Here is a 27,335-nt window from a genome sequence, read left to right as displayed (position 1 = left end):
AATGGCTATGATTTAAGTTTGGTGATTTTCCATTCGGAGCTAATTTTACTCTTGTTCTGGAAAACCAGATTTGGATCTTCTATACCCCTTCGTTTTGTTATTTTTGTATAAATTTTTGTGATCCGAATTTGCAAACACTTTATTCTTGAAAGTTGTTTCAAACATCTTGACGTTTTACATACTTTAATTTCAGAATTTTTGGACTTGATTTGGGTTGGACGATCACCTCACTTTCAGACCATATAAAACTGCCCAGAATAGATATTTCTGTGATGTTTACACATTCTCGATTTCTACAAACTTTTCTGGGCTGATTTTGGAAAAGTTTCCTTCACAAAAGTTCTTCAGAACTTCTTTCTCTATAACATATATAAATTTGGAAATTTTGGAGATGATCCGTATTCTTGAAAGAGCTTACTTTGTGAAGCAAGGACTCTGTTCTAGCGAACTATTTTTAGTCTGTTTTTGAGATACTAAAAGTTGTATTTATAGAACGATTCAGATTTTGTGCCCCCATGGAAAATATTTCTTAAGATCTTGTTGATGACATATTCAAATTTGAGAATTTTCGGAGTTCATTTACTATGTTTTTAAGTCCGATTTCGTGAACAGTGCAAAACTGCCCGGTTTTGCCAAATTGCAAAGATTATCATTTTCTATATGAAAACATTGGAATTTCGAATTGATGTCTTTTGGAGACAAATTCTATGCATTTTGAGCTTTCAAATGAGATATGTTAAGCTTTAATTGGAGGTCACCCAAGGGAGAAGCCGAGAGAGAGAAAGAAAGAAGGTTTATTGCAACTTGAGGACCAAGTTTTAGGACCTTAAGTGCTCCTCTAGGTCATCATGAAACCTAGATTGCAACTTAGGGCCCAAGTTTAGGTTATGTGGCTAGGATTAAATCTTGCTCAAGAAGCCACATTAATAGCATTAGACTTTAAAGGCATTTCATCATGGTATTTTGGCTTTTATTCATTAATGCCAAGATTTTCAAGATCATTTCATTAATGGCTTAGATTCTCAAGATCATTTCATCATGATATTTTGGCATTTCTTCATTAATAGCCAAGATTTTCATAGTAATCATGACACTTGACTTTAGGGGCATTTCATCATGTTATTTTGGCTATTGTCCATTAATGCCGAGATTTCCAAAATTAAATTATTAATGGCATTTCATCATGACTTTTGGCTCTTATTCATTAATGTCAAGATCCTCAAAATCATTATAATCATGACATTAGACTTTAGAGGCATTTCATCATGATATTTTGGCATTTCTTCGTTAATACCTTAGATTCTCAAGATTTTCTCATCATGGTCTTTTGACCTTTCTTCATTAATGACTTAGATTCTCAAGATCATGTCATCATGATTTTTGGCTCATATTCATTAATGACTAAGATTTTAAGAAAATTTGATAATGATGGCCAAATCTAGACATTAATGAAGGAGATTTTGTAATCATGGCAAAATCTAGAAAGATTTGGTAATGATGACGAGAAGATATGGCTTGGAGAAGAAGCAAGTGAAGCCTATAAATAGAGGCAATTCTCCTTCATTTCTCACCATTCCACCATCACCTCTCTCTCTCGCGCTCTCACTCTCTAGGCCGCCCTCTCTCCTCTTGGCCACGCCCTTGCCGTGCCTGTACCCGTGCCGCCATCGACCACTGTAGATGTTTTCTTGTGCTTATAGGTGAGTGGATTCCCTAACACTTGGATAGAGCGGTGTGTTACGTGGTTGGAACGCGGCATGTAAGTGAATTTCCTAATCTTGTGACGTGGTTTGCTTGGACCGTGTTCGGTCTTTTGATTGGTTATGGTTGGTTCTTTCCATGACTTGCTTATATGTCATATTTGAGGTGACGTGGTTTGCTTGAACTCTGTTCGGTCATTGGACTGGTTGATTTCAAAGAAAGATTATGAATCTTTGAAAAGGAATTTTGCTTAAGAAATGATTTCGATGTCTTGCGAAGGAAAGCATGCTTTGAAATGATGTTTTTACAAAGTCCTTTGAAAATGGATTAATTTCATTGCTATGTTTAAAAAAGGATTTCGATGCCTTGAGAAGGAAAACATGTTTCGAAATGATGTCCTTGTAAAATCGAGCGGCTGTTTGCATATGTGATCACGCAAAATTGTGTTGTGGCATTGTTATGAGCATGAATCATGTTTATATGGGTTAATTGAAAATATAAGAATTGACTTGAATGCTCGAGTGCTCGTGCGACCACTAAATAAAAGAAGAAGACCGTCGTGTTATTGGCGATACCTCGGTAAACTAGCGTCGGGATGCCCTAGTTGAGCTAGGATGCCTAGGTTGAGCCCGGATGCCTCGGTAAACTAGTGCTGGGATGCCCTAGTTGAGCTAGGATGCCTTGGTTGAGCCTGGATGCCTCGGGTGAGCTAGCCCCGGGATGCCTCGGTTGAGCCGGGATGCCTTTTTTTCGGCCAGGATGCCTAGCATGAAGCTGGATGCCTCGGTTGAGCCGGGATGCCCTGGTTGAGCCAGGATGACGATAATGAATTCTTTATGTATACCGGTATGTGTGTATTGATAAGCCGAGTTTATGTGACCATATAAAGGTAAGCTTCCATGTGAACATAGTAAGGGCAAGGTCAAAGTCTTTGCTATTTATGTGCCATCGACATAAGGCGGGAAAACTATTTGTATGCGTTAGTACAATGGTGAGGCATCATCCTGTACGAGTATTAGTGAATTTACTCATTGAGTCTCCTCGACTCATTTCCCGTTGTTTTCCCTTTTTCAGGTTCATACGGTGGAGATTAGCATAGAGGAGCTAGGAGTAACCCTAGCCTTTGCTTGTGATATAGTTTGTACGTGGAACGACACGTAGAAAAGGGCTTGTAAAAATATGTTTAAGAAAAATGGTAAATGTATGTTATGCATGTTTTCCCTGATTTCCAACTATTATATAAGGTTTGCTCTTGATGCTTGTCGAAATCCCGCTATTTGTTCTGATTGTGACTGTCCCGAGTTATGCTTCCGCTTGTGATTAAAGAAAGACAATACTGAACGGGACGTCACAAAGTGAGCCTTAGGTTACGGTCTTGGCCGGGACGTGACCGAGGTGTGGTAAGGGCATTACACATGCTGTAATCTTGGTGTGCAGAGTTAGTGCATTAATTGGTGGCACGTGATCACGTAGGAATATTTTGTGCATTTTCACGTGTGAAATCGAATATATTTCGACGTATGAGCATATAGTACTCTTGCATCAAGTTAAATGAGACAGCTTATAATTTGGTATGAGTGACTGTGTACTTGTGTGATCACATAATACCCTGATGCGTTTTACGAGGGATGATGCCCGATTTATTGGATGCCCGGAAAGTGTCCGGATGCCTTGTCGCGGTAGAGACCGGACTCGATGCTCCGAAAGGAATGCCGTCCTGAGGCATATGTATACATGGAACGATGTCGTGCCCGATGGGCCGAGACGATGCCCGGGTAGGTCCGGAAGACCGCCATCCTTCAGGATGTGTCGTGGCCCAAGGGGTCGTTAATAATAGGAACATGCGTGGTGCATTGCACATGGAACTGTTGTGATGTGTTCTGAGTATATGTGATGTATATTGCTTATTTATGTGATATTATAACCTGTCGTGTGCAGCAAGTGTGCTAGGACCAGGTAGGGTTGCCTACGTGTGGATGTGCCTGGTTAATTTATTATGTTATGATTGAGTTGCCAACCTATATTGTAACTAAGACAGGGCGCGAGACGCCTTGCTATTGATCTACCATCGTCATTGAAACACGGGAACAAGGGACGCCTGAGGCGAATCAGCGTCCTAATTGGGGATTAGTTAGTTGACTCATTGAGATTTTATCTCACTCCCTCTTGTTTAACATTTTTCAGGACCGTAACGATGAATTGCATACGGTCTACTTTTTGGAAGCTCGTTTTTAGAGTAGAAGCGTGACGTTAAACCCCTGACCACCAACCCCTTTCTGACTGGTTGGTCCTATAGGAAGTATTGTAGTGTTGGTTTGTAAATATACTAACTTCTTGGGATAAGGATGTAAATGTATAAAAGCATCTTGTTGATTTGTTTATGGATGGTTGTTTTCCTGTGCTATCCTTGTCTTTTTAATTGTTGGGAGTTTAGTACACATTTCCGCATGCTAATAATCGAAAGGTGAAATGAATCGATTGGTGACGCGTCCTGGGACGTCGCAACATAACGACCGCAATGGGATGTTCGTGTGCCCGTGGGTGCGGGGCGTGACAGATAATTTCTTTCTTTTGTTGTAAGTATGAAAAAGGGATAAATATCCTCTTATTGCTTGGAAAGTTCGCTCCTCTCTTCATGAAAATGAGATCTATTATTGCTCATAAGTATAATTATCTAGGTTCTTGTTGATTGTTAAAACTCTAAAAGTTAATATAAATATGTATGATTTTTCTTATTAATTTAAATGACGTTCATTTTCATTGCTTTGATGGGTGTTATGTTCGCCCCTCTTCCTAAAGACTCATTTCGTTTCTTTATAAATATAGATGATTTATAAATTGGTGCAATTTGATGGATATGGAAGAGAACTTTGATTCGTATTGTCGGTAGAAGATTGAATATTTTACGTCCTCTTTTTTGAGTGGTAATCATAACTCTAATTAGATCTTCAGTTCCAACCCAAAAATGATGGGAAAATTTTTTGATTCTTTATTCTGCAATTGAGCTTGTCTAAAGAGCTAGAAATGCAAGGCATGACTAATAGAATTAAGTGAATTGGATTCAATCCTAAGAACCCTTTTTTCGTATGGATATTCATATCAAAACTAGCTGATCTCTCCTAGAGAAGCTAACGAAATCAATGTAGTCGCCAATCAGAACCTTTAATTCGAGGTCAATTAGTGGTAACTCTCACTCTCGTGAACCAACCAATAGCACTACTAACTTGACTTGGGGGGAATCAGCCAATGACTTGACCCATCAAACAAGGAAAAATGAATCCACGACAAGGTGACCTGTCGCTACATCTGTACCCTGGCGAGTACTTCACATGAAACCCTTTGACACCTCACCTTAAACATAAGCAAATCAACATCCTAGGAGTAGGAGCCCGTGAAGTGAAAAGGAGATGGTAAAACAAGGAAAATGAGAGAGATGACACTGACTAGGGGTGAGCGGTTCCAGGTTCCGGGTAGGTTTCGCCTGGAACCTGGAACCTACGCTCGGGTACAGGTTCCTCAAAATGAGGAACCTGGAACCTACCCGTCGAAACGTGGAACTTGGAACCTACCCTGTCACAGGTTTCAGGGTCGGTTCCAGGTTCCAACAGGTTCTTTTTTTAATTTCGTTTTGAATTAAACAAAACGAAAATAAATGCAAGAATCCTTCATACTACAGGCAGCACCTAAGACCGTTCTTTCTAAAGTGTTATTTTATTAGAATTCAGTGGAAACAATGGAGGATATGACAGATAAGACACATTCCTATCATATAGCATGCCCAACAGAGCTCTACTTGCAACTCGCATGTAAGTGAACTGTCATTTGCAACGCAAGCAAGAAACCTTGACACAGCAACTGCACAGCAAAAGTGACGAAGAACATTGTCAATTTCCAAAAATCAAAGAAATTTGCGAGACAACTGGTAATTGCACAATGGGGCACTTAAGGTCAGCAATCTAAAAGCCTCCTCTCTCATAAAAAAGGCTGAACCACGGAGTGCCAAGAATACACCAATCTAGGGATTCAAACAAAACTTTCAACTGCATCCATGAGCCGCAAGGTAAGGCCCCATAAGCGAGGCCAAAAATAAGGAAAGGAAAAATCACCAACAGAATAATGCTTGTAACCCCCAAACCCCCTACCAAAACAAAAAATCCCCACAATATGCTAGAGGGCATAGACTAAAATGACATCAAACGAAAACAACAATGAATCAAAAAATGCCATCGCTACATCACCTCATGGGAGCTGCAGCCAAAAACGAAAAAGAAAACAAAGACAACATCGACCGAGCAACGCGAAATTGCTAAAAGAAATCCAAATAAGATCACGATCGCAAATGGGTCGGGGAATTCAATCAACAACAACAACAAGAGAAGGATAAAGGGACCCACTTTGATGCATAAATTGCCGGTGCAGATGATGTGTTGGATCTTGCCAGGGACGAGCATGGACTTGAACTTGGCGGGCAGATCAGGCGCCTTGTGCGGTATGTGTAGATCCCCCAATGCCAACACCAACACCATCTTTCTCGTTCTCGCTACTCTCTATCGATCACAACGACAACGATAAGAAAAAGGGTCAACGAAAAAACAAGAAAAGGTAATATTTCCACACCCAAAGATGATCCTTTCTATTTCTCTTTCTCCCTCGATCGAGCTTCAACAATCAATCTCTCTTCTTCTTCTCCCCTTAACGCAGCGCATGAAGTTCAGATTGTGCAAGTGCGTAACAGTGATGAAAACTAACAAGGGTTTTGCGAAGAGAGAGAGAGAGACGTTGACTCGGACATACCCTGGAACCGAAGCGGACATGGAAGACCCTCCTCCATCCCTCGTTCTTGTCGTGCTCTGAAACTTCTCCCTTTCTCCTTAGGTTTACCATCTCGAACTCACCTCGTCTTCGTACACGTGCCTCCAGCAATCAGGTTCTTCGCCATCCCACGCTCTGTCATCGTCCCTCCCGGGCCTTGAACAAAAATCGCGCCACCTCTGGCCCTCGAACCCGCGCGATCCTTAGCAGAATCCTCGTCCCCGCTTGAGATGCTTAGCATCTCGACGTCCGAATCGTCATCGTCATTGACCACCCTCCTATTCCCGTTGCTGCTGCCCCTGTTCTTATTGCCGCCGCCCCCAATCTGCCGCTGCGCACCACCGTAGTCCGCCCTCGCGGCCGGCGCCACCGCGGCGGAGCTCCTCTGCTGGGTGCGATTGATGAAGACAAAGGAAGAGCCCAGGCGACGCCGAACGGAGAAAGGAGAGGCAAGCTCATCGAGTCGTGGGTGCGGGGAGTGCGAGAGAGAGCAGACTGGAGGAAGACCGAGCGAGAGGAAATATGGAGAAGAAACAAGAAACTAATGAAAGTTAGGGTTTTTAGATAGCAAAGTAAACCGGTTCTGGTTCCCCGGTTCCGATTCCTAGGAACTGGAATCGGAAACCGGAACTGGAACCGGTGGTTCCTAAAAATTTGGAACCGGGAACCGGAACCTACCACCTTGGAACCGGGAACCGAACCGGACCCGCCGGTTCGGTTCTTCAGTTCTCGGTTCTACCCTAGAACCGTGCTCACCCCTAACATTGACAAGTGACAACACATGACACTCGATGTCAAGTCCACTTTCAGAGACTATTCTTCCCAAGCATCTACGCACGAAAATGAAAATAGTATGGGAAGAGGGATCTGTACTAAACATATCAGAACTGTAATGATCAAATATGTATTTGGAGATAAATAAAAATATTAATATTACGAAAAATCTCAAATTAATTTTTTGACAATCAAAATTCTCAAATGGGTACATTTATGATAAATTTACCTTCCATTAATTTCCATTAAATTGGATTAATACAACAAAAATATACAAACCGGTACACCTGGGAGGAATGAAGGTAAGATCTTAAATTGGTATATCCGTTAACTGCCACGTGTCATCCAATTCAGCAATTTAACGGTAAAATTTATCAGAAATTAACAGCGCGTAATTTGTCACATAAGTACCAATTTTTTTATTTTTCATGATATTAAATCTAAATAAAATGTGACCACGAGATAAAATGTGTAGTTTTGAAACCAATCAATTTCATCTACATAGAGTAGCTAACGAGCTAACATCAATAAACCATCATATAGAGTTTTACCTTGTTGATATTTAAATATATTTAACATGTCATCGGTATTTCGCGTTAAATAAAGTCGAACTGCGAGAGCCGCGAGATTGGCCGATAAGAACCGATCCAAAGCGGAATTTGCCCCGAACGGATCCAAACCATTGCTTATAGAAGGATCAATCGGAGGAGCAGCAACTAATCAATCTCGACCCGCCATAGGCCAAAACGAAACATAAGCCAAGTTTGAGCACGAGAGAAGCGTTAACGGAGGGGACGCAGGACTCAATTACCCTAATTGAAGCACCTTCGGAAAACTCTGATTTACCAAACGATAACGTCTGCAAAGAGGCAGATGAGAATGGACACACGATAGCAAAAGCATTCTCTGTGACTTGTGGAGGCGACTCCATATTACTTGGATAAAGGGAAGAAGAAGAAGAAGACGACGACGATGGCGGCTTCGTCGCGCTCCTCTTTCCTCATCGAGATCCTGCTTTGTGTCTCTCTCCTTTGCCTTTTGTGCTCAAACGAGAAGGCCTGTGTCGTCCATGGAGCTGATGAGATCACCCTCCCAGTCAGCTCTCTTTTCCCTTCTCCCGACTGCAAAGCTTCGACTTCCAACGGTCACCTCTCTCTCTCTCTCTCTCTCTCTCTCTCTCTCTCTCTCTCTCTCTCTCTCTCTCTCTCTCTCTCTCTCTCTCTCTCTCTCTCTCCATGGAGTGTCATTAAAAGGGCAAACTTAGATTGTCAAATGGTGATATGCAAAATCGTGATTGGTGAAAACTAGAGACTACTCGTGCAATTTATTTATTTATTTTGTTGCTTAAAATTAAGCTCTTTCAAGGTCAAAATTGGCTTCGACGTGCAATGCTTAGGCGGTCAGTTATTCATCTAATATTCAAAATGATATGAATCATTTCTTTAACTTTGGTCTAATTAAATCGAAGAAAGTGTGTACGTTCAGCATTTTTAATTTAGAATCCACACAAATAATCTTTTACTTTCATAGTATGTTTCAATTACACATATATAAGACAAATTGTACATGACCGGGCCCTTAAAATGCTCATCTCCTAAGATCCTCCCTTAGGTCTTAGGGGATATAAAGCATTTCAAGGGATATTCCATCCCTCTTGGGGAAGACAAAAATCTAGGGGAGAATTGGGGGAACTTGGGATTGTCCGGCCGCCGGGACATTAAATAAGGTGTGTATGTTGCTCGCCAGTTCCTAGTAGGGTTGGTCGGCAGCAGCACCAAGGAAGCAATGAACCCTAGGGTTAAGGTAACTACTGCAAAACCCTAGGGGAGCATCTCCCAGTTACCTTAATTTTCAATTCAAATCCCACATAAATAATCTTTTAATTTCATATTCTGTTTTAATTACGTATATCTAAGACAAATTGTAGAATGCATTAAACGTGGATAATGGACTTCTCGAAGAGTCTGCAATGGAAAACGTACACTTCCCATCATAGTCTCTACTCCTTCAAATTTGTTTTTAAATCATCTATTTGCTTTGTATAATTTTTATAAAAAAATTAATAATCTAGTGCTAAGAAGCATTGTTAATGCTAGACCACTCATTTAATAGGAAAAAAAGGTACATCTCTATGATCTGTTCTTACTACGGCTCTATTTATTTTGTGAAAAAGAAATTGATTTGAAAAATATTTTTCTAAAAATCAGCGCTTATATCGTTTCACGAAAATGTTTAGATATAAATTATTATCGATAATGAAAATATTTTTTATTAACTAACAAGTTATCACTTTTAGACAAATTATTTATTTTCTGAGAAACAAATAGAGCTAGTACTCATAAAATCCCTATCATAACCACATATTTTTGTGGTTGTTCTACCACAAAGATTCGCGAGATTAAGCCCGCATAAATCCCCACAATGGTCGGGCCCAAAAATAAAACTTTTCCCTTTAATCTCTCTCTCTCCGATTTTTTTTCTTTTTACAGTTAGGTGGTGCTTGGGATGTTTACAAATTTTAAAAGCCCGCTTCTCCATGTTGATTTAATACATTTTGAATTTTACGTCTGAAGTTCTCAACGAAATTTGAATTCAAAATAACAACAAAATGAGCAAACTCAATTCTCATCCGAGCCAAAACCTTGGTGGCCTCTCTCTCTCTCTTTCTCGAATTGAACAGGTGCATACAGTATTCTGCAAGTCCTTTGAGTGCAGCTTGTCAGCCTCATATGGAGTAATGCTATGATAACGACCACAAGCTGCGATTACAATGGGAATAGGCAACCGAAGCAAATTTTGAATAGAATCTCAAATAGAAAATGTTCAGATTGTGGACCATATTCATTTCTTCCAGAAAGAAATTGAAACCAACAAGAAGGGTATATAATTACTGCATGTGAACTTTTTTTATACACTCTGAATAATCACTTGAATGTAAGACTTAATTCTTTTTATAGTGTACTCTCGATGCATTTGCACCTATTATCGATACAAGGAAAGTCAAATTAACAACCACACATGTAATTTTACCTAATTTAATTGGGACTTAATACCATGAAAAACCCCAAATTGGTACACCAATGACAAATTTATCTCAAACTATTTTTTTGACCACCAAAAATCCCAAACCTGTACATCTATGACAAATTTACCCAAAACTAATTTTTTGACCACCAAAAACCCCAAACTGGTAAATTTTTCACAAATTTACTCTTCGTTAAATTGGAATAATTCCACGAAAAACCATAAATTGGTAAACCTGTGATAAGCTGAAGGTAAAACCCCGAACTGTTACACCCATCAACTGCTACGTGTCCTCCAACTCAGAAATTTGACGGTAAAATTTAAAGAAAACTAATGGAGGGTAAAATTGCCACATGTGTACCGGTTTGGGATTTTTTGTTGTCAAAAAATTAGTTTAGGGTAAATTTATCATAGATGTATCAGTTTGGTATTTTTCGTAGTATTAACCGTTTAATTAGATTGTAAAGAGTTACCCAACGAGCAAAAATTTATACACTACAATGTCTCATACATATTAAGTTATCTGTTTCTCGTAATTTTATTGGTCTCTTTTACTTTGATTGGACAATGATAAGCATTACTTGCCTAGAATGTAGAAATAATCTACTTATATATTTATGAATTTTTACTTTCTACACAAAAATTAAGATACTAACACATATCCGAGATTTTATTTTGACAATTATGTTCACTTTGTTAAATGATGGATATTTTTCTTGCACCACTTCAAATGTGAAAAATATTTTACATTGGGGACGTTGCTAATAAGAATCCTACATTCATTTTGTCTTGCAATAAAGAAATAGAAACCTATTTTTAGATTGAATGTAAAAATATTTTATACGGATGATGTTGATTTATTTAATAAAGAAATAGAAACCTATTTGTCTTGCAATAATGTGCGATTTCTATTCATTTACTTTTATTTTGGTTGATTTATTATTTTTTCTAATTATAAAATTCCCACTTGGTGAACCCATCAAATGGGATTAAAGATAACAACACGGTATTTGAAAATTACAAGATGTATCATTTTTTATCTACACCGATTTATAAATCTTTGTTAATCGTTCGAAAGCCCTTCATATTAATCAAATTCTCATTCTTCTTGCAGCAAACTCAACCTTGAAGCTGGTTCACAAGCTCGGCCCATGCTCTCCCCTGTTCAACGGCGAACCCATGAACCACACCCAATTTCTGCTCGAAGACATTGCGAGAGCAAAGTGGATTCGATCCAAATTATCTAGCACTGACACCGCCGACAGCCCAAAAGACTCGGCCGTCAGCGTCCCAGCCAAGTACGGTCCTGGCGGAGGGAGCTACCTGGTGACAATAGGACTCGGCACACCAAAGAAGGACCTGACCCTCTTGTTCGACACCGGAAGTGCACTCACGTGGACCCAGTGCGAGCCCTACATCGTGTCTTGCTATACCCAAACCGAGCCAATCTTTGACCCCTCTCAGTCCTCGTCCTATGGCAATATCTCTTGCTCTTCTCCATCTTGCTCTCAGCTTCCTTCTGGGACTGGTAATTAACTAAACCTCAATTTAAATTCCGGGGTATTCCAATTAAATCTCTATATGTTGAACTAAATAATATTCAAGCACTGAGTTTAGTCTCAACGTTATTTCATAAAGCAATTTTATAGATCAATAAAACGGAGAGTAAATCCGACTAAAATGGACAAAAGACTAGTTAGGAGGTTTTCTTCATCTCGATTGTAATTTCATGTTGCTCCATGGTATGCAGCTCAAAACGACCTCGCTGCAGCGGTTCGACATGCGTTTACGAATCACGGTATGGTGACCAAGAGTCCTTCACCATCGGCTTCTTTGCAACAGAAACACTGACCTTATCACCAATGGATGCAATCTCCGCTTTTGAATTCGGGTGCGGTCAGAACAATAGAGGGCGATTCACGGGATTTGCCGGATTGTTGGGGCTCGCCCGGGACCGGATTTCACTCTTAGAACAAAGCGCGGCCAAATATGGCCGATCATTCTCGTATTGCCTCCCCCCTTTGACAAGCTCCACGGGGTACTTAACCTTTGGCAAGGGCAACGGGACATCCACCTCAGTCCGCTTCACGCCAATATCAACGGTCTCACAGAGTTCAATCTTCTACGGCATCAACATAATAGCAATCAGTGTCGGAGGCAAACCGCTCCCTATACCGTCGACCGTGTTCTCAAATGCTGGCACGATCATTGACTCGGGAACCACAATCACGCAATTGCCCCCGACCGCGTACAGCGCCCTTCGCTCGGCCTTCCAGCAGGCGATGTCAAAGTACAAGATGTCAGCTCCAGCTTCTCACTTCGACACTTGCTACGACTTGAGCGGGTCCACCATGGTCACTGTCCCGGTGATCACATTCTCCTTCAACGGACCGATTGCCGTCGACTTGGACCCCAGCGGTGTGTTGTTTCCCGTGAATCCATCAAAAGTGTGCCTGGCATTTGCATCGAGCCCCGCCGACTCGGATCTCAGCATCTACGGGAACATACAGCAGAGGTCATTTGAGGTGGTGTATGATGTGGCTGGAGGGCGGATTGGTTTCGGCGCAAAAGGTTGTTCCTAAGCATTGTCCTGGAGCTTCCATGGCAAAAGCGCGCAAAGCGATTTGCTTGTTTAGTGTACTTAAATAAATTGCCAGAAACTTGAATCAAGGCAAGCAATGTGTATCATTGTGTACTATAAAAACTACGTTTGAACGTTAACGAATTGCTATCTACAGAAGAAGAAGGGGGGGAAGATTGATAGATGCATGTCCCAACGAGAATGGGAACAATATCAAAAAAATCATAAATCTATTGTATTTTTGCCAATTTAGTCCTAAACCTTTTAATTGTACCTACTGAATTCTAAACATTTTCATGTTTTGCCAATTCAGTCTATTTGGCCAATTGGCCGGAAATTACTGACGTGGATGTCGTCCGTCTCGCGTGGCACAGCCGGTGCTAACGTTGACATTTTTAAAATAATATTTTCATTGGTAAAACGTGAAAATGTTTAGGACTTAATTGGCAAAATGAAAAGGTTTAGCACCGAATTGGAAAAAGTACAATAGGTTTATGATTTTTTTGGTAATTTTCCCTAATGAGAATTGCAATTTGTTAACTATAGAAGGGACAAAGATTTGCTAACAACTTTCTTAACTTACCAATCTTTGACCCCTCTCAGTCCTCGTCCTATGCCAATATCTCTTGCTCTTCTCCGTCTTGCTCTCAGCTTCCTTCCGGCACTGGTAATTAACTTCACCTCAATTTAAATTCCAGGTATTCCAATTAAATCTTTATATATTGAACTAAATAATATTCAAGAACTGAGCTTAGTCTCGACGTTATTTCATAAAGCAATTTTATAGATCAATAAACGGAGGGTGAACCCAGTAAATCCGATTAAAATGGACAAAAGACTAGTAAAATGTTGAGATGGAGTTTAACAGAGAGAAACAACCTCGTAGGACCTTTACCTGTTATGAGGTTTTCTTCATCTTGATTGTAATTTCATGTTGCTCCATGGTATGCAGGTCACCAACCTCGCTGCAGCGATTTGACATGCGTTTACAAATCGCGGTATGGTGACCAAGAGTCCTTCACCATCGGCTTCTTTGCAGCAGAGACACTGACCTTATCACCAACGGATGCAATCTCCGGTTTTGAATTCGGGTGCGGTCAGAACAATGGAGGGCGATTCACGGGATTTGCCGGATTGTTGGGGCTCGCCCGGAACCGGATTTCACTCTTAGAACAAAGCGCGGCCAAATATGGCCGATCATTCTCGTATTGCCTCCCCCCTTTGATAAGCTCCACGGGGTACTTGACCTTTGGCAAGGGCAGCGGGACATCCACCTCAGTCCGCTTCACACCAATATCAACGGTCTCGCAGAGTTCAATCTTCTACGGCATCGACATAATAGGAATCAGTGTTGGAGGCAAACCACTCCCTATACCGTCGACCGCGTTCTCAAATGCTGGCACGATCATTGACTCGGGAACCACGGTCACGCAATTGCCCCTGACCGCATACAGCGCCCTTCGCTCGGCCTTCCAACAGCCGATGTCAAAGTACAAGATGTCAGCTCCGGCTTCTCGCTTCGACACTTGCTACGACTTGAGCGGTTCCACCATGGTCACTGTCCCGGTGATCACATTCTCCTTCAACGGACCGATTGATGTCAACTTGGACCCCGGCGGTGTGTTGTTCCCCTTTAATCCATCAAAAGTGTGCCTAGCGTTAGCACCGAGCAGCGACGACACGGATCTCAGCATCTACGGGAACATACAGCAGAGGTCATTCGAGGTGGTGTATGATGTGGCTGGAGGGCGCATTGGCTTCGGCGCGAAAGGTTGTTCCTAAGCATTGTCCTGGAGCTTCCATGACAAAAGGGCGCAAAGCGATATGCTTGTTTGGTGTACTTAAATAAATTGCCACACTTGAATCAAGGCAAGCAATGTGTAATATCGTGTACTATAAAAACTACGTTTGAACGTTAACGAATTGTTATCTGCAGAGGAAGGGGGGAGGTTGATAGATGCATATTCCAATGAGAACAGGAAAATTATAAAAAAAAATCTTAAACCTATTGCATTTTTGTCAATTTAATTCTAAACCTTTTGCCTTTTAGCCCATGGCTGGTGACCCTTGCACAATCTGGCTTGATTTGGCCCAAGCGAGGGCTTGGTGGCCCTCACTTGCCCCGGGCGAGGGTGTCGCGGCCCCCGCTAGGTTTGGGCGAAGGCTTGCAGCCCTCACCTAATGGCTAGCAAGGGCTACGACGCCCTTGCCTAGAGCCAGTAGGGATCACTGGCCCTCACTCAAAAAATAAAAAAATAAAAAAGGAAAGAATAGGAAAGGAAAAAAACCAAAAAAAATGTTTAAAAATCAAAATATTATTAAAATTGTCCACGCCAACGCCTGCCGTTTCACGTAAGACGATCGGCATCCACGTCAGTAATTTCTGGTTAAAAGTGGCTGGATAGATTCAATTGACAAAATGAAAAATGTTTAGGACTCAATTGACATAATTAAAAGGTTTAGTACTGAATTGGCAAAAGTGCAATAGGTTTATAACGTTTTTGGTAATTTTTTCTAACGAGAATTACAATTTGTTAATTTTAGAAGTGTCACGATCGACCTTCGGCTTTTGACATCAAAACGGGGGTCTCGCCTGGTACGCGCTAAGTCTAAGTCTGGGACTTAACTCGGGCTCTCCCAAGCCCATACTATATCGTGACTTAGGGTTTAGGTTTTTAACCTACAAGTGATTTTTATCAAGGAGTCGCTACTAATCGGTTTGGGGTGGGTCGATTAGAAACCCAAGTAGGGTGATAGGAGAATCACCATACTCCTACGAACCAGAGATTAAATTAGTTTAGGGACTTGGTTACACTAGTTGAGTGACTAGTACCCTTTCGGTACCTTTTTACCCTGTTCATTTATGAAAATATTTGTCAGACAATTTAGATTGATTTTATGACCTTTCTCCTAACATGTGAGGTGATCAGGCAAGTGCATAATCATAAATTATTAGCAGTCAAGATAGATATGTAGCTTAGGGTTCTAAACCTAACTAAGGCGACAACATTCAAAACATAACAATTTATGCAATTGTACTCTAATTAAAAACAACATGCATAATAATAATACAACAACAATTTAAAATATTCAGGTACAACACCTAATTTAGAAAAATATTAGACAATACCATATCTAAATTATATCCTAATGTTAAAAAGAAAATAAAAAAATTCGAAAATTTTTTTAAATAAAATTTTTTATTTTTTAATATATTTTTTTATAAAATAATAATATAATATTAAAACCGGATCGGGTCGGCGGATCCGGGTCGGTTATGTCCGACCCGGGTCAATGTACCCGACCCATTTCGTTGACCCGGGTCAGGTTAGTTCTCGCTTGCATAGGCACGCAGGGACACCGGCCGAGCGGGATTCGACTTCCCGCCGATTGACCCAGGTCGATTCTGTTAAATTATGACTCGAGTTTGAGTTATTTACGGAACGTGTCTTGCTTGGATAAATATATCTTTTCTATTGGGGATAATATCGAAGATCGTTCACGAAAGGAAATCCTCTCCTGGTACGTACTGTAGACGTCTTCAGCAGAAAGGCCTATTGGCACTACAGGACAAAAGATGGGCACACATATTCTACAATTTATATATTTCTTTTATGGGTAGTTTGTGGGCCCAAGGGTAAAAGAAAAGAATAGAGGTGGCCACGGGCCGGTTTTGGCCCGGAACCGGACCGGAACCGGCCCGGCCCGGCCCGTTGACCGGGCCCGCGGTTCGGAACCGGAACCGGCCCGTGGCATACGGTCCCGGTTCCGGTTCCTGAAAAACTTGAACCGGCCCGGAACAACCGGTTCCGGGCCGGTTCTGAAAAAAAAAAAAAAAAAAGCCTGCCGGTGCAGGCTACAGCACCGCCTGCAGTGCAGGCCACGCTGCAGCAGCCTGCACCAGCAGGAGAACGGGCCAACGGACGGCCCAACAAAAAAAAAAAAAAAAAAAAATTTGATTTATTTGCAGCAGGGCCTGCAGACGTGCAGGCCCTGCTGCGCCGCAGGCTTGCAGCCCGTTGGGGCAACGGCTACGCCCCAACGGGCATTTTGATAATAAAAAAAAAAAAAAAAACACATAACCGTTGCAATTTTGCAACGGTTATGTTTTATTTTTTTTAATTCTAAATTTTCTTCTATTTTTTTCCTATAAATTCTCTCAAATTCTCACAATACACACACAATTCTCTCAAATTTTCTCCAATTCTCTTCTCTCAAGTCTCAAATTTTCTCAATACTCGAAATTCTCTCAAATTCTCTGAAATTCTCTCAATTTTCTCAATCCACGCAATTCTTTCTTAATTCTCCCAATTAATCCGCTCAATTCTCTCAATCCATTCGAAAAATGGCAAGTGGAAGTCGAGTGCCAACTGGCAAAGGTAAGAATATCGCGACGGAATCCCATCATTCTTTTGATCCTCGTGAATATGCAGATTTTCAAGATGATGAAATCAACATTTTTCACGATGTGGAGCGCGTCCCGACGCAAGAAAGTTTTCATCCTTCTGCTGAAATATCTACAACAAAGGAAGTGGAACGGGAATTTACATCCGACATTTGGAATCACTTCACGAAAATGGAAAGGTTTGATATCGGTCAAAAAAGGTATGATATAATTTGTAAATATTGTGGAAAAATATATAAATATACAGGTGGACAAGGATATGGAACATTTAAACGACATCTTATGAGCAAACATCCAACTGAAACGGGAATCGATATCGGGCAACAACAAATTTCTGGGTACGTCAATCCTAACACTTCCCCTTTATTTCGTTTTAATGAAAAAACTTATAAGGAAGAATTAGGCAAATTTATTTCCGTTGAGCATTTAGCATTTAATTTTGGAGAAAGATTTGGTTTTAATGAATTTGTACAAAAAGCATGTGCTCCACAAGCAAAACGTGTTTCTAGAAATACAACTAAACGAGTAATTAAAGATCTTTACAAAAATGGAAAAAATGATTTACAAAACTTTTTTATGCAATTTAATGGATGCGTGCATATAGGTAGTGATATTTGGAGTGATCATTGGCAAAATCATTCTTACATGGGCATAACATGTCATTGGATAGATGACGAGTGGACTATTCAAAAAAGAGTTATTGCATTTAGAGTTTTCGATGATCATCATACGGCAAATAATATTTATAGACTAATTAGGCAAGTTTTAGAAGAATATTATTTGCTTAACAAAATTTTTTCAATTGGTTTTGATAATGCCGCAGCAAATACCGCTTCAATTGCCGAGTTAGAAAATATTTGTAAACCCGCTTTTGGTGGAAAAATTTTTCACATTAGATGTGCTTGTCATGTTTTAAATTTATGTGTACAAGATGGTTTGAAAACTCTTGATATTTTTCTTCAACCAATAAAAACGGCGATTCAATTTTTATGGAAACATCCCAAAAAAATGAAAGAATGGGGTAGATTTTGTAGAGATAATGGCAAAAAACCAAAAAGATTTCCAAGAGATGTTCCAACTCGTTGGAATTCTACTTTCCACTTGCTTAGTGAATCTTTAGCATATAAAGATTTATTATGTGCATTCATTTCTAATAATATACCTGAGATTAATTTATACCCACAAGAGTGGCATATTTGACAAAAAATTTTAGATCTTTTAAAGGTTTTTAATGATGCAATTTATACTTTGTCTGGTGTTTATTATCCTACTACACATTTATTTTTAGTAGAGTGTACTAATATTGTCGGAACTTTTGATGAATACGAAAATGATGTTGAATTACAACCTACTGTAGTTGCAATGAAAATGAAATGGCTTCATTATTATAGTGAAATTCCCATGATTTATTTAGTTGCTTGTGTTTTTGATCCGCGTTGCAAATTGGATGGCTTAAATGATTTTTTGCGTGCGTATTATCAATGTTTACATTATGATGTGACAAATGTTACAACTATAGTACGTGAGGTTAAAAACGTAGTAATAGAATTATATAATGAATTTTATACTAAATATAATTTAGGTGATATTAGATCTTCTCAATCTACGGAGATACAAAATGACAGTACAGGTAAAATTAGTAGAGGGTACCAACTTTTATTACATAGACAAAAAAAACAAAAGGGAGTAATAGGAAATATTTCTGAATTAGAGAGTTATCTAACCATTTTATTTGAGTTTACTGAAGCCGAAGGTGGTACAGATTTTTTTATTTTGGATTGGTGGAAGAGGCACGCAAGCCAATACCCAATCCTTTCTCTTATTGCAAAACAGATTTTTTCAACCCCTTGTTTTACAGTTGCGGTCGAACAAGCATTCAGTGCCGGAGGTAATATTTTGAACGAACATCGTTCAAGATTATATCCAGAATCAGTGGAGATGCAAGCTTGTGTTGCTGATTGGACGAAGGCTCAATACCGGCAACAAGAGATAGATCGGAATAATGAATCCGAATTCTTTAACGACGGAGATACTACCGCTACCACTATCGGTACTGGAACGGGTAGTGACGATTGAGGGTAAAAGAACTATTGGAGTTGGCAAATATTTCGGGAACTCTTGTTTCTCATACCGGGTACGCCCACGTGAGCTTAGGGAAACCGAAATATAATCCGACGATATGTGACCTCTGGTCCTCTGCGCACGGAATGCTTAGGTTTTGGGATAATTTTAGGGTATATATATTGTACTCCTTTTTTTTAAGATCGTTGTAACGAATTGTAATGTGCTTAATGATAATTTATTAAGTTGAAGCCCTCTCTTTCTCTCTTGTCTTTTTGTCCCCAAATTTGAGTACAATTTACATTTTAATCACAATTTATATTGAATAATGTTCTATTATAAGAATAGTATTTTTTTTAATTTTTTTTATTTTCATTTCTGTTTTTCCTTTTCTGTTTTTCTTTTTTTTCTTTTCCTTTTCCTTTTCTGTTTTTCCTTTTTCCTTGTTTCTGTTTTTTAAAATTATAATTTATATTTTAATTTTTTTTTCTTCCTCCGTGGCCGCCGGCCGGCCATGGCTGGGGCCGGCGCGGAGGTCGCCGGCGTCGGGCGAGGGCGGCCCTCGCCCGGGCCGGGCGAGGCCGGCCTCTCCGACGCCGGCGAGGCGAGGCTCGGCCTCGCCTCGCAACGGGCGAGCTCGGCGAGGCTCGACCTCGCCGGCGGCGGGCGAGGCCGGCCTCGCTGGGCCGGGCGAGGCCGGCCTCGCCCGGGCCGGGCGAGGCCGGCCTCGCCTGCAACCGGCGAGGCTCGACCTCGCCGGCGTCGGGGCGAGGCCGGCCTCGCTGGGCCGGGCGAGGCCGGCCGGCCTCGCCCGGCGCCGGCGAGGTCGAGCCTCGCCCTTGCGGCGAGGCCGAGCCTTGCCGGCATCGGGCGAGGCCGGCCTCGCCCGGCCCGCGAGGGCCGGCCTCGCCCGGCCCGGGCGAGGCCGGCCTCGCCCAACGCCGGCAAGGCTCGGCCTCGCCCGCAACCGGCGAGGCTCGACCTCACCGGCGTCGGGCGAGGCCGGCCGGCCTCGCCCAGCCCGCGAGGGCCGGCCTCGCCCGACGCCGGCGAGGGCCGCCTCGCCTAGAGGCCGGCGACCTCCGCGCCGGCCCCGGCTATGGCCGGCCGCGGAGGAAGAAAAAAAAAGGAAAAGGAAAAGAAAGAAAAAAACAGAAAAAAATAGGAACCGGCCCGGAACCGGTTCCGAACCGAATCGGACTAACCGTACGGTTCCGACCGAAACCGGAACCGCCGAGGCGGTTCGGTTCCGGTTCACGCTGCTGGCCACGAACCGGAACCGCCGGTTCCGAACCGGAACCGGTCGGTTCCGAACCGTGGCCACCTCTAGAAAAGAAGATCAAGCATTCACGTTGTGCTGCTGAAGAGTTTGTTCTTTTGTATTATCTAAGGGCATAAAGGTCATTGTGAGAGAAAACAACAAAACAAGGGTTTGTTTTTTTTTCTCTTCTCTAACCTACAGTGGCCGCGTGGATATATAAGGGAAAAGAACCGTGGGTTTTCTTTTAAGCCGTGAAGAGCCACACAGGAAGAAGTTGCGATCGCCGAAGAGAAATCGTACGAAGGAATTCTCTGAACACGGTGATTCGTGTAGTGAGTTTATTTTGTCCAATTAAGTTGTTTATTCGTAAACACTTTGGGTTTGGGTTTAAATCTAGGTGTGGGAAACACTCGAGCGTTTTGAGCGAATTGTAACTTTGATTCTCCGATTATAGTGGATTATTTGTTGCTGGCTCTCCCCGTGGATGTAGGTACCGATATTCGGACCGAACCACGTAAATCTCTGGTGTCCTTTATCGTTCCTCGTTTATTTCTCTGGTATTTTCGCATTGACTTAATTTGCAAGATCCTGTCATTTCCGCGTTATATTTCCAACAGATTCCAACCTTGTCCTCATCCCTAAAAGCCAAAACCAGCCTCCTCATCCGCCCAACTCACTGTCTGGCCGCCTGCTCGCTGGCTGGCGATCGAACCAAAAGCAGCCTCATTGAGGCATTTTCACCGAACACCTGGCATGCCTGGCTAAAACTGAAGGTTTTTGACCTCTCTCAGGGCTTCGGCAAACTCCGGCAGCCACGGCTCACTTCCGATGGCGTGTCTAGATTAGGTTTGATGTCGGTATGGGCCGGGATTCTTGCGAAACAGCCGGCGCGAGTCTTGGCCAACCTACATATAAAAACAGGGGAAAATAGGGGGCGTCGAGAAGCCGCACTTGTGAAGACGTGTCTCGGGGGTCGCCGGCAGTCTGTGGGTGACGGCGAGGCCAGCTGGCTTCATCTTCAGCTCCTACAAATGCTCGACTCTCGCTTTTGCTCTCGGTTTCTCTCCAAATTGCTCAAAATGTCTCCCTCTCTCTTTGATCTATTTTTTTGCTCAAACGGGGCCCCATCGATCACGGTCAGGGCTGGGGAGTTGTCGCCGGTCGGTCTCTTGGTTCCAGTAAGGCAGCTAGCCTCCTCCCTAATCCCTGCAAACAAAAAAAAATGACTCTCTCTCTATTTCCCTCTTTTCTCTCTCAGTCTGCTTTGTTTCTGTTCTGAACCGAGCGCCCTGTCTCCTCTCTCTTCTCCGGCTTTTATAGGCAACACCGGCCACCTGCTCCGCCCCAGAAGTCGTGGCCTTAATGGCCTTCAATTGCTCTCTGCACCAGCCACAACTTTGGTGGCCATTTTCGCGCGATTGAGCGCATTATCTACATTTCCCAGGCACCGATCGTTGCAGGGCAGAACAAAGGAGAACAGGGAGAGAGGGACAGCCGGGCCAGCGGGGGGGGGGGGGGGGAGAAGAAAGGAGCGGGCTAGGCTAGGCCCAACGCGCGCGAGAGGAAAAGAAAAAAAGGTAGAGCGGGCTAGGCCCGCCGGGGGAAAAAGTTAGAGGGTCGGGTTGACCCGACCCCGACCCAGCTCATTCCGATTTTTTTAATTAATAATGTTTTAAATTTTTTTGAAATATTTTAATATTGCAAAAATGCACCTAAATTTTTATAATAGATGTCAACAGCTACCCCTCTTTGAAGGTAAGCTCACAGAGGTTGAGTTTACAGAGGTTACATTCAAAAATAAAATGATACCTGATTTTGGCCCGTGCTTGTTCAATAAATGCTATTTTTGGTGGAACCATGGGTCCCAACTTTTATGATGATATATGTTGACACCTAATTTTGCCCGTCTCATTAAATCGATGCTTAAATTTTAAGTGGGCCAAACTAATGTAAAAGAGAGATATTTAAAAAAAAATCGGTTGGGCCGATTTGATCCGGCTTGGTAGGGCCGGCCCCTTTTTCAATTATTTTAGTTGTTTGAGCTGAGCCCTTTTTATTTATTTATTTATTTTTATTCTTCTTGGGTTTGTTCTTTGCTTTCTCTTTTACCCCGTCGGCCCACTTTTGGCCTATTTTTGGCCCCGTCAGCCCTGGCCCAACTTGGCCTTTCTTCCAGCCTTCAGCCCAGCTCCTCAGCCTCTCCTTCCCCTCACGCTCACGCTCGGCCAAAACGAGGACAAACAGAGACGACAAAGCAGAAGTTCACTTTGCACGAGGAGATTGATAGCCGCGATTCCAAAAGAGAGGAAGCGATGGCACAGCGCTGTAGCCGTTTTAGCAAGGAAATGAACCTGATTCAGTCCCCAAGAAGAGGAATGGCTGCTGACATAAACAGAAATAGGGAAAGCGCACTGATCAAAGGGATTTTTGGAGCTGGGAATGGCAAAGTAAGATAGCTAGTATTGTTGACCATCAAAAGTTGTCTAGAAGGGGACGAGAGAGAGGGAATAGGGTGAAGATTCAAAAGGAGCAGAGAGAATAGTTTTGAGCAGGAAGTGATCGAGAAACAAGAAAAAAACAGGAACAGAGAGCATCGGAGAGAGTTTTGGAGAGGAGAATTTGAGAGTGAATAGAAAAAAGAGGGGAGCCTTCATCATTCGCCGGTCATCCATCTGAGTTGCCATCGGCCCCCGTCGAGCCCCCAACCATCGCACCTCGCTCCGGCCGGCCGTGAACCAGGTGGGTCTCTCTCAGCCTTCCCCTGTTTTGGCCTCCCCTTTCCTACCTCTCGGGTGCCGGGCACACCGAGTCTATTCGGTGATCGCCCGGCACCACAAGATGAGGAAAGTATTTCTTTGCACCTCCAGGATGTGTTCTTGACCGATCTCTTCCAAGAAAAACCTTTAAACCCCACTGAAATCGACTTAGAAACTCTTAGTTTTAGTCGCACAGCACCTGCTTGGTAAAATGCCCAAGTGAGATCCGAGATGAACTCCATGAAAATCGATACTCTAGAGTGTTGATTTATGCACGATTTGCTCTGTTATTGTCATTGACTTCAAGTTCCTCGCTTTTGTTCACGTGGTTTCGTCGCGGGTCACACATCTCCGAGTCAGCCGCGTGTATACGTTTCCTCGTCGGAAGTTTCATTCTCGGTTGCTGGGTGTGCTCGCGATTTGGAGCAAAACAGTTAGCTCTCTATCTTCATTTGATGTGTGTATGTCCTTGTACGTTGAGTGTTACTGTCGATCGAGAATTTGAGAGCCGAAAAATCAGATTTTTACACGTTAATGTCGGTTCCGTGACCGGAGTAAGTCATTAGTATCCTCGCCGGAATGGCGGCCCGCGGTGACAGCGTACGGCTAGCGTCGGTCGTCGGTGCTAGCGGTCCGAGCCGTCGACCGGCGGTGGGCTTCCTCGGCGTGGTCCCGGCGAGGCTCGGTGAAGGCGCCATGAAGAAACAGTTGAGGAAGCTCTCAGTGAAGAAGACCACGTGCATGGCAGAAAGGAGGACGACCAGAAAAGAAAGTAAAAAAGAAAAATTTGAAAAGAAAGAGAAACAAAAAAAAGGAAAAAAAGAGGAATGAAAAAGAAATCAGAAAACCACCGCCCGCAGCGGCTGCGTTGGCTTGCGCTCTTGTCTCCCACGAAGGGATCGGAGTTCGAACCCGCGTAGGCGTTAGGGATTCTTAAGTGTGGCGCCGTGGTGGTGGGTCCTGCTGTTAGCGTCCCCCAGGGTTTACCTCTCCCAGGTCGGCCGTGCGGGGGTTCTCTGGGTTATCAAAAAAAAAAAAAAAAAAAAAAAAAATCGAAAAGAAAATAGAAAAGGGGATCTCGGGCGGGTCAGAAATCCGGGTCAGAGTTCGGGCGGATCGAGTTAGGGGACCCGGTTCGGAATATTTATTTTATTAATAAAAGTATTCAAAAATGTTAATAAAATATTAAAATATTAACAAAAATTAAAAATTCCAAAAAAATTCGAAAATGTTTAAAAATCCCAAAAAATTAATTAAATAAAAAATATTAAAAAATTCAGAAAAATTCAAAAAAAAAATTCCAAAAAAATCAGAAAATTAGGAGATGTTCAGAAATTAGTTTTGGGCTTAATTTCACTAGATTTTAGGTTAAAAACTTAAAAAAATGAAAAAATGAGAAAAGCCCTTTAAAAAATTTCTCAAAATCGGACAAGCAATGAGGGCTTTACTTTAGGGCTTTTGATTGACTTTTCTTTTTTAGAGACGATGCTAGATCTTTGATTGCTTGTTTTCTTTGTGATTATCTGGTTGCGCATTTTTAATACATTGATTGTTATCTTCTATTTTTAGAATGGTTAGGTGGAATCTTAGCTTTTTCGATAGGCTGCCCGGTACGTTAGTTTGCAAACATTAAAGTTTAGGTACCGAAAGGGCACTAGTTAGATCACTAGTGTAATCAAGTCCATGAATTTTGAAATCTCTGGTTTTCGAACGTGTCAAGACGACACTCCCGCGTCTCGATCAAGGTTTCTAGCCAACTCTTGATCATGGCTAGTGGCGACTCCAATGGAATGCATAGTTTAGATAATTTTCGTCGCATAAGGTATGAGGCTTGGGAGTGCCTCGGTCCATGGATTAATGAACCATTTGGTTCGTCTTTCAAACGAATCAATCGATGTTCGTATCTATCAACAAATACCTCTTAGCCTAACCATTTGGTTCGATCGCCTCGACGGGATTTCATTTGTCTAGGACCCAAATCTATCTTCGGTCGCCTTGATGAGATTTCGTTTGTCTAGGACCCGAACCTATCTTCAGTCGTCTTGATGGGATTTCGTTTGTCTAGAACCCGAACCTATCTTCGATTGCCTTGATGGGGTTTTGCTATGTTGAAGTACCTTTATCTTATCAGAAGTACCTGAAAAGGCTTGATCTGAACAGAGGGGGGCGATTCCATGTTCGGTAATTGCTTGACAGAGCACCTGCCTCCTGCTTAAGGTACCTATTTAGTAACTAAACTTTTCTTCGGACGCACCACAGGGCGATGAAAGTGCCTGTTTAGTACCTGAATCTTTTTGTTTGGGTGCACCGCAGGGCGATTGAAGTGCTTGTTTAGTATCCGAACTTTTCTTCGGGCTCACCACAATTCGAGGACTTGATTACGCTAGCCTACTCTAATGCCCTTTCGATACCTTCTCTCTTTTATTTCAAAAAATGTTTGCTGAGCAGCTTGAATTGATTTTAACTTATCCACTAACATATGAGGTGTTCATGCAATTGTGCAAACATTAAATTAACACTCAATAGAGAAAGCGACAAATAAATTGCTAGGAAAAGGAAATGATTAAAACCTTGATGCACCCAAGCATATTAACTTATTTTCCAACTTTGCAAATTATTTATTAAAAAATGAATGCAATGACTAACTTAGCATAATTTTTTTAAGGTTTTTCATTTATGAAAGATTAAATTATATATAATGCATATTTAATCTAAAAAATGACATGCAATTTTAATTAAATAGCCTTAAACATGTAATCACTAAATGACGTGCGCATACGACTTGCCTTAATGACATGACCTAAACTATATGACATGGATGTGATACAATTAACCTATATGACACTCACATGATATTTTTTAGATTTTTTTATTAAAATTCGTAATTGAAAATTAATAAAAATAAGAATCTATTTGAAGTGAGATATTATCTATTTTAAGCTAGGAAATAGACCAACCTAAATCCTACGTTAACTTAAAAACATATCTTAGCATGCAATTCTATCTAGAAACTTATCTAACCTAGATGTTATCTAAACATGCATTCAATTTAAATAGGAAAAAGTCCATCTAATCCTATCATGCAATCCTATCTATGAATCAAACCTAATCAATATCATACGTGATGCAATCTTTTTTATTTTCGAGATTTTTTAACACATGGCAGCTAGTCAACGTTTTTCAGGTTAGAGTCTTAGAGCTTCCTGATTATATGGCAATGTAGTCATACATTCTAGTCGACATTGGAGACACAAACAGCAATTTTTGATAGCTTTACGAGGAAGTACCGATAATGTTGTTTACTATGAACATGGTAGCGATGACATTGCAGCTTCTTCAACTGGACTGATCCCTCCATTGATGATGAGAACACTCATTGAATCATCTCAGGACTCTAGTAAAGAACAAGATCAATTGAAGTCGACCTTCAACTAAGCAAAGAGAGAAGATTCCATTAAGTATTTTAATAATTTCATGGGTAATGATGTATTATCTTTTGGAAAATGTGGGAGGGCAGTGATTGGTTGTCGAGGTGTCTTTCGGCACTTTGGATTGATTGTAGTAAGATGGGTTATGATCACTACATGTGATCAGTTAGAGGTTTAATTGTTTTGTAAATTCATCAGTCGTCTTCTCTTTTTTGTAGTGTTGCGCATGGTGTGTGCACATATTAAAGTTGTAAACTCATCTGTTGTTGTTTCTTTTTGTATGTAAATATTAAAGTTCAATGAATTCAAGTATTTAATGATGAGTTGATGATGATCATTGGTGACGGTTGGTTGATGATGCTTGTTGTATTTGCTCATTCTATTGTAATTGAAATGTTGGTATCTGTTATGAACATGCACAGAGTTTTCTTATCTATCACAACTAAAACTAGTTGTCATTTTGGTGAAAACCCTCAGTCAACCAACATTCTCATATTTGCTGTTGGCTAGCAGTATCACCTAGAGAGGTGGA

The 27,335-nt window shown here is 41.6% G+C and overlaps 2 protein-coding genes across 4 annotated transcripts; one reads left to right on the top strand and one right to left on the bottom strand.

Moving 5' to 3' along the window:
• Positions 1–5,723: 5,723 nt before the first annotated feature.
• On the bottom strand, positions 5,724–7,009 carry LOC115661536 (uncharacterized). Of its 3 annotated transcripts, XR_008818127.1 has the most exons (3): positions 6,496–7,006; positions 6,319–6,392; positions 5,724–6,248 (listed from the first exon to the last, which is right to left on the bottom strand). XR_008818127.1 is itself a non-coding variant. In XM_030583782.2 (2 exons), exons 1-2 carry the CDS (start codon positions 6,583–6,585, stop codon positions 5,931–5,933), a joined length of 408 nt encoding a protein of 135 aa, XP_030439642.1. In that variant the 5' UTR covers positions 6,586–7,002; the 3' UTR covers positions 5,724–5,930. The 3 variants fall into 3 exon arrangements, 1 of the variants encoding a protein (XP_030439642.1); XR_008818126.1 differs by having other exon boundaries at positions 5,724–6,392; positions 6,496–7,009; XM_030583782.2 differs by lacking the exon at positions 6,319–6,392 and having other exon boundaries at positions 6,496–7,002.
• Positions 7,010–8,181: 1,172 nt separating this feature from the next.
• Positions 8,182–14,823, top strand: LOC115668716 (aspartyl protease family protein At5g10770-like). The gene is made up of 3 exons (XM_056318867.1): positions 8,182–8,431; positions 11,426–11,839; positions 13,845–14,823. Exons 1-3 carry the CDS (start codon positions 8,260–8,262, stop codon positions 14,672–14,674), a joined length of 1,416 nt encoding a protein of 471 aa, XP_056174842.1. The 5' UTR covers positions 8,182–8,259; the 3' UTR covers positions 14,675–14,823.
• The last annotated feature ends 12,512 nt before the right edge of the window (positions 14,824–27,335 follow it).

Source organism: Syzygium oleosum, unplaced genomic scaffold (assembly GCF_021117445.2).
Source record: "Syzygium oleosum isolate NSW1041296 unplaced genomic scaffold, Sole_v2.1 Sole_v2.16, whole genome shotgun sequence".
NCBI lineage: Eukaryota > Viridiplantae > Streptophyta > Magnoliopsida > Myrtales > Myrtaceae > Syzygium > Syzygium oleosum.
The sequence above is the reverse complement of the archived record's forward strand: the minus strand, read 5'-3'. Positions and strand labels throughout refer to the sequence as shown.